Source organism: Achroia grisella, unplaced genomic scaffold (genome assembly GCF_030625045.1).
Source record: "Achroia grisella isolate CSIRO2021 unplaced genomic scaffold, CSIRO_AGI_Agris_v1 utg1589, whole genome shotgun sequence".
NCBI classification, from domain to species: Eukaryota; Metazoa; Arthropoda; class Insecta; order Lepidoptera; family Pyralidae; genus Achroia; species Achroia grisella.
Genome location: NW_026712660.1, coordinates 513,340 through 521,767, shown reverse-complemented (window position 1 = coordinate 521,767; position 8,428 = coordinate 513,340). Strand labels below are relative to the sequence as shown.

Here is an 8,428-nt window from a genome sequence, read left to right as displayed (position 1 = left end):
TTAACGATGTCCCTTCGCTCGTTTCCTTGCCACGCTTATTGTAATTGTACTGCTTAAATATTAAAGTATGAATTTGAATGCTGGCTTTTTTCTTAAAAAAATTCTTAACAGATGAATGAAATAGAATAGAAAATTATTTATTAAGATAAACTTACATTGAAGTACTTTTGTAGAGTAATCACTTATTTTTTAATTCTACGGTTTATTTGGAAAGCTATTTCATTAAGAAAAACGAGCAATAAACTTGCGTGTTGCTCTTTTAAATACTTCCAATTAGCGCTAATTCATTGGAGTCAAAATATTAAATACACAACCAACTGGTTAAATAACTAAGTAACAGTAAATCAGTCGTAGTGATTAGAGCAGGCCAATCCTTACAAGCAGCACTTATTCACGAATATGACGGATGAACCTGAACCACTTAAGTCCAACCATCTGTTGTGTATTTATAGTGACTAAACTTTGCTTTGTTTGGAACGGGTAGCCCTCTAAAGTTTAATCTTAATATCGATTCATAGTTAATCTAATTTTAGATATTGTTACTTTGGGATGTAATCAATACTAACTTCGGTACTACATAATTAGTACTAACTAGGTAGAGTTTGTAAGGTAACTTTTCTTCTGCTTCAACAGTCAAGCACTAGGTTGGTCTAGTTAAAAGGTAAACAGTAAAATTACTGAAAAAAAACGCGTAACATGTTAGTTCTCTAGAATAGTAAAGCATGAATAGTTGCACGGACTACCCATTTCGGTAGTGTTGTTCTTATAGGTGATGGTTACAACACACTTTCAGGTCCGCCATAATATTATTTGCCGATCCAATTACAAATAAAAATTAAACCTAATAAATATAATACATAACAATGTCAGTTACATCTTTCATTGATTATATAAAATTGATATATGACATGTGATAATGTAAGAGCTCTCCATCCAAAGCCAACAAGTAGATTATAAGAGAAAAAAATATAGTAACCATATTTTATTTTTATTTGTAACGTGTTGATGTATATGGTAACAAAAATACTTTGTTATTAGTATTGTTATATTACAAACGTGTAATTGAAGAGTATAAAAAACTCGGAACATATATAGTATCTATAGTTATTCGTTTAGTTAGTTTTTGCTTGTTTAAGAGTAATGTTATTCGATGATAATCATTACTGACTTGCCTTTATTCCATTATTTGGAGTAAGTGCAGTATGATCTCTTCTTCTACTGATCTCTATCAGCCGTCATATCTGAACTTACTCTCCTTTTACACATATCATCTTTCACACAATCCATCCATCTTTTGTTTGGTTCACTCACTTGTCATCCATTCACGTTCAAGTCAACATTATGTGTCAAATTTATATTAAAATCAATACACAAATCTAGTATAATATAATTAACACTACAAATAAAAGAGTTATGTTATTAAAAGAACACGTGTTAAAAGGCCAATTTTTTTAACAATCTCCGTCATAAATTAACAGAGACTACAAAAACTAAACTACTGTTACACGTTAACAAAAAATAAGAAACAGACCACACCAGCTGCAACTGTATTAAAAAGGAAAACTTTAGTAAATTATAAGGTAGAAAACACACTCAAAAGTGCCCTGCAACAAACAGCCCGAGTGAAAGAAAAACGAGAATTTTACGCGACAAATTTTTCACTCCCGTCAAAACACGGTCGCGTGTGGTGAGATAAATAAAACACGGCGTAATGCAAACTCTTTACTACTCCTTGTTTATTATGTTTGAGTATATAAATAGGAGTAAGTAATATATAAAAGAAGGACAGAAAAAGGGATAAGATGATATAAGGGAGTGGCTGGAACAACATGCAGAAGGAAAGAGTTAGACAGAGTAAGACGGAGTCTATTGGAGAAGGCCTATATCTTAGGACCAGCTGAGGAAAGAGGCAATGAAATAGCTATAAACAAAACAACAATAAATTCAGTATCAGTATATAGTCTATAAATAAATAAAACAATATATAATGACGTCACAAAGTGTCAATTTATTTGTTATGGCGATGGACATACTTTGTAGGTAATGAAGTTTATTCACGTCGTAAGATTTCATAAAATACAGTTGCCAGTTCTGAATGCTATGTTATTTGTATCACTATTTAGTTGGTATTTGTTTCATATTTGATTGTTTTTACCACATACTTTACGGCCGTGGTATAGCAGTTTAACACACCATCTTACGTTCGATAGTCGTGGGTTAGATTCGCCGGTATCAAACATTTGTATTCATGAGTACGATTGTATGTTTTCTATATATAATATAAATGTATTTACAAAAGGAAATCTATTATGTCAATTGTCTAGTACTCATAACACAAACTCTGCTTATCTTGGGACTAGATAGCGCTGTGTGAATATTCCTAAGATATTATGATTATTATTAAAGACATTTGCGTGGCTCTGTTTCACCCATTTCTAACCACAAACTGTCTTCTAATTTACTTGAAAATTTGCATTTCTATATCATTTGAGTTTGTATTTTCAGATTGCAGATTTATTTATTTTCATGTAAAACATTTAGCTCATCAATCACAAAATTATAAATTAACAGTAAACATAAAAATTAAAATTATCAATTACTTTGTAATGAATATTTCATTTTATTATGTAGCACTTATTTTCCTGAAAAAGTAACATAATCATAACAGGACATCGTAAGATATCTTAGTCCAGAGACACGGAAGATATACAGCCATGTACGTATAAAGCGATATGAGAGAATGTCCAAAAATATTTTTTCTCCAACCCTTGTGTTGCTTTGCAAGAAATAAATTTTATGTGTCTACGCCAAACGGTTCGGAAGTTATGATAGGGCTTGACGGTCCGAAGCGGAGTAATAGTCATCTTTTTATATATTACTATCCATTGGTCGTGGCATACCTTACTTTTATTTCAAGATTAAACAAACAGAGAGGTATATATCATATTATTATGGTTATTTACGAAATACATTTCTTATTATTTCATATAGTACTGGTAGTGCTCACTGTACCATCATACAATAAAAACCAATAGATATTACGAACTAATAATTTGATTATTTGCTTAATTTATATCTTATCAAAGAGGGAGCGAGGCTGCCCAATCTTTTAAAATCTTCTGTAAGATTCGGCAGCCCAGAGCTGCGGTATGTTCTATACTAGAACGTGAATCTAAAGCTCCACTGGTAAGTTCCTGCCAGATATTGCTGGGCGTGATGAAAAGCACCAGCAGTGAAGGCTGTCAGCATCTAGCCTCCCCTTAAACCTGCACTGTGTCACAAATATCTGGAACTACTTCTAGTTTCCTTCTCAGCCACACGATGGACTCGGCCTCCACACGTTGAATCCAAAATAAGAAAGCTAAGAAGTTCATCTCCCTCATAAAATAGATATTTTAAACTATTTGTTAACTATTGCTAACTGCTGTATGCTTTCTTAAAATAAAATAACCATCTTTGGTATACAACCTATATTCTAAGATGATCTGAAATAAGAAACGAAAAAAGAAGTAGAAACCCTGATTAAATATGTATGATCCTGTGGGAATATGTATGATCATTACGTCATGCCCGTGTTACGTCATACTCGTATTATTATTATATTTTATTGCCATTATCAAAAGTAATATACGACTCTGTACCCAATAATTTCGCTACTTTACCTCACCTTTGAAACCGAAACTTAGCAAATTGTATCCCAATACAAAGAGGTGAGCCAGCGATACCCAACTGTACTTAAAGTCAATCAAGAAAAAATATATTATTGTAAATTATACTTAAAGACAATTGAAATAAAAATTGTAAAAAAATATTTGTCACATTTTATTGGCGTCGGTGGTCGAGCGAATTAGCACACCGCTTTACTTCCGATGGTCGCGGGTGCGATTCCTCGCACGGTACAAACAATTGCCTTCATGAGATGATTGTTTGTATCAGTCCTTGTCTTTTATATGACTAGCTGTTCCCGCGACTTCGTCCGCGTGGAATTTATCTTTATTTTTCTAAAATAAAAGGAGCCTAAATTACTCCTTATTACATCAGCTACCTGCCAAAAAATGTCCCGTCAAAATCGGTCCAGCCATTTCAGAGATTAGCCGGAACAAACAGACAGACAGGCAGACAAAAATTGTAAAAAATGATATTTTGGTGTATGTACCGTATTTATATTCATATGCATGTAGTAAAAACCGGTTATTTCAATATTACAAACAGACATTCAAATTTTATTTATATGTATGTATAGATAAAGATCTTAAATCAAAGTTTTTTTTTAAATGACTACAGTTAACAAAAAAAAAAATAATTCTACGTTAAAAATAATCGCAACATACAAATAATATATTCTAATCAAGCGCCCTCCTACCACAATCAAAGCAGCAGTAAATATGCAACGGTCACGTTATAAAAAGATTAAGTTACGGCGTAAATTGCAAAAAAACATAATACATTTTGTGGCGTGCATCGGTACAGGGCGGCCGTGACGTGAGAGATTTGTTTATAATTTTCAACTGTTACGTTAGCGTAATAAGGATGTAAAAACATGTACAATGAATAGCATTATGCATGTGTAAATTGCATATTAATATTAACTATGCCATTTTAAAAATAATATAAATATCTAAGCATAACTCACAGAGAGCCCAAAGCTATGCAGATTATGTTATATAAACAACAATATTGTATAATAGATAAATAAATCATTACATAGTATAAAACAAAGTCGCGGTCGCTGTCTGTCCGTCCCTATGCATGCTTAAATCTTTTAGTAGATATAGTGTTTCTAGGTATATATATATATATATATATAATACATGGGCATCCGGGCGAAATCGGGGCAAGTAGCTAGTATATACATAATATACAAAAATCTAATGTAAATAAATTTAATAATTTTTATTTATTTCGTACTTACAAAAACACGAATTTAAAAAAAATCTCATTACATTCTTTATAATTTACTTCTGGTGAAATAATAATAATCTTATTATTATAAATTCACACAGTGGTCGCCATCTAGTAGTCCAAGTTAAGCAAGCTAAAATATACTTAAAAGAATACTAGACAACTGATATAAATACATACATATATACATATTATACATAATTAAAAAACCTTATTAAACCGATACAAACAATCGTATTCATTATATATATTATATATATATAATGCACCGTGTGAGGAAAAACCCGCGACCATCGGAAGTCTGACTTGTGTTAGAAAAGACCATAGTAGCCGTGCTATAAAGAGTAAATAAATCACTAAATACTGTTTTAATTTTTTTTTATGATCATTATTTAATATATATATATTGGTAAACATCCACATACACACACACACAGTGTACACTATTATTTTATTATTTTGTTTCATCCTACTCGAGCGTATTGACCTATTATTATAGGAGTAGCCATCCGTAATTGATCAGTACGACATGTTTGTTACAATATGTGATATACAGACATTAGATGTTTACACGATTCTGTTACACATTTTTTCTAATTTATTTACTGATCGCCATGTAGTTCAGTTTCGAACAATATTAGTATTTTTTTAGTTTGAACATTATTAGGATTCTACTAAACTTACCTCCATGACTATTAACCTGGATGGTGTAGTCAGTAGCATCGTCAATTGTAGACGTATTATATTTTAGATCGTACGTGAATTTTTTTTTGTAATCGGTGTTTCCTTCACCGGAGTGTTAGTTAAATGTATTTTATTTTCTGTGTCAGCCAGACTTGTAAACACCGTATTATAGGCCACGACGTCTATAAAAAAATATTTTTTAAAGACTTAATATGTAAAGTATGTATTACATATTCTTTATATTTTTTTATTTATATATAATTATAAATCAAATATAAGGTTTCTGCACTTCTTGTCCATATAAACTTTAACAGTTAATTTTATACTCATTCGTGCAAAAATTAAGTATTTTTGTAGTAGACAACAAAATGTTTGCTTCTCATATTTTAATGCATAAATACAACTTGTGTTTTTTAATAGTTTCTCAAATGACCTATACAAGAAAATTAGATAAAACTTTCTTTCATATGCAAAACAAAAGTTGTATAATGTTTACTTTGTGTAAAAAAACTACTCGTATCTGCGTAATCATAAATATCAAGAAGAAATAACAAACCAAATGTATATTCATTTGCTTTGTTATTTATTAACCAAAGCAATGAACATAAATTGGACCACAAAGGTCAAATAAACCTGTAATTATCAACGTACTCGTAAATCACAACCAACCTTTATGCATCCCAGTGTGCTTATCCTTAAGTACGGTCAGCTCATAAATCTTGCCGAACTCTTCGAACATCGGACGTAGGTCATCTTCCTCGAGGTGTCTCGGTATCTGCCCAATGAATAGTTTGACGGCGTCTTTCCCCGCGCCAGGGGGCGCCCCCGTGCGCTCCGAAGGGGTCTGCGGGGACCGCTTTCCTTCAGTTTGACCGTGAACTGGTGTCGCGGGTGCCGTCCCCGCCACGCTCCCGCCCTGCGAAGAGCCCTGTCTCTGCCCAACACCAATGTTCACCAGCTGGTTTTGCATATTGTACCCGAAAAACATCCCAGAGTTCATATTACACAAATTTGTGCCAACAAGCATAATTATCACAGCTCTAACAGACTTTCGTACTGTACTGAACACAAAAATAAAATCACAGTGATTTTTGTACTTTAAGTTTCCTATACTATAAATTCGGTTTAAGTTTTTAAAGCTCCATAGAATGTTTACTTTCGTTACGAGGGCGAGGTTGGGATGGGCGGTAGGGGGCGGGAGTGTGTGCGTGACAGTGCGGCTGTGTGCGTCTCGTCTCTTCTCACAGTCACCCTGTAATGCGTAATATTATCGATCGCTATAGTAGAGTAGTAGGCAGGCCGACCCTCGTGTTTTTCCCAGTGTCGCGGATTTATTCACAGTTTTTCTACACGTGACGTGTAAAATTGCACTATTCCACCATTGCACCCCGTACACGATATAGAACTATTGCACATATAATTTGACGAGAATAAATTTTCCCGCGCTTTTTAATCTATACAACTTAATGTTTACTTATAGCAATATTTGTGTATAAAATTCCTTTGGCACACGATTTAAAATTAGAATTTGAGCGTTATGTCATTAAAAATACAATTGTTTTTTTTTTTACACAAACTATAGCTGTATACAGTTTTGTTTACACGAAAAACTCTGACCCGTCAGCAAGTTTGAACGGTACGCACGCGTCACTGTTTACAAACAAACCGCGATTGACACGTAACAATGTTTATTCTCTTTTATTTCTTTTATTCCAATTTTAAAAAAGCCACATAATCCACGCGATATGTCACTGTAATGTATTACAAATTGTGTCACCACTAATTAAAACTAACATTAAAACGCTTAATTACAACTTAAACTACACTTAATATATATTTAGTTTTTAATTTACGAGACAACGACAAACTATCACTTGACGCACAAACGAAAATCACAACACGACACGAACTAAAGGGCAACAAATTTGCCGTGTTACCGTCTATATGCCTACATGTCCACTAACCTAAAATTCTCAACGGATCCCCTCTGAGCGCCGCTATGGGGGAGTTTCGAGTCTTGATACCTCCCTTCTCGCTCGCTCTATAGATATTTAGATACGCAAGTAAATTCGCTTTGTGTGAATAGCTTGATTATTTGCTATTTGTCTCGTATGGAATACAAGATTTTCGGTAACTACGTCCCGAAACTGACGTCAATGATACGCAGCTCTATGTTAAAAGTAGGAATAAAGGACGTTCATTTCGCATTTTAATTAGATTAATTATTCATCACAAGTACATTTAAATTAGTTAAGAACATATTTGATTAATAGTTTATAAATCTACGTATAATTATAAACAAAATTTTAACGTTATATACAAATATATTCTATTTTTAACATGATTACAATTTAATGTCTGTTAAAATATATGATATGACTTTATTATTAAAGTATAAACGGAACATTAAAAATAAACAATGTTTACATCAAACTGTTTTGCTCTGTCTGTATTGTTTAAACAATAAGTTGTATGCGACTTTCATGTACTTGTACATAGCTTTTAAATTACTTTGTTTATTAGACCTAAATGACTGTTGTGTAGTCACTTTGTCATTTGACAAGATTATGCGAGGCACGTAAGTCCCGAGTGATTCAGTGAAGAACACGTCTCGTTTAGCCTCAGAATATCCTTTGGAAATGTTGTACAAAATGTTTAACAGACATCCAGAGAGAAAGACAGAATAAATGTAGCATTCAGACACTTAAATTCAATCTACATTCAGCATCTGTTCAGTTTTTATCTACATAAACGATTTACTGTTTTACTAATTTTGAATTACATAAAGAATGTATTAGTATCTGTTTTTTAATTCATTTTGATTTAAAGAATATAGTTTCAA

At 32.5% G+C, this 8,428-nt stretch overlaps 1 protein-coding gene across 1 annotated transcript; it reads right to left on the bottom strand.

The window, feature by feature from the left end:
- Positions 1-6,244: 6,244 nt before the first annotated feature.
- LOC131841355 (CUGBP Elav-like family member 4) lies at positions 6,245-6,613 on the bottom strand. Its single transcript, XM_059189674.1, has one exon. The coding sequence runs from the start codon at positions 6,611-6,613 to the stop codon at positions 6,245-6,247; it is 369 nt and encodes a 122-aa protein (XP_059045657.1).
- Positions 6,614-8,428: the final 1,815 nt, after the last annotated feature.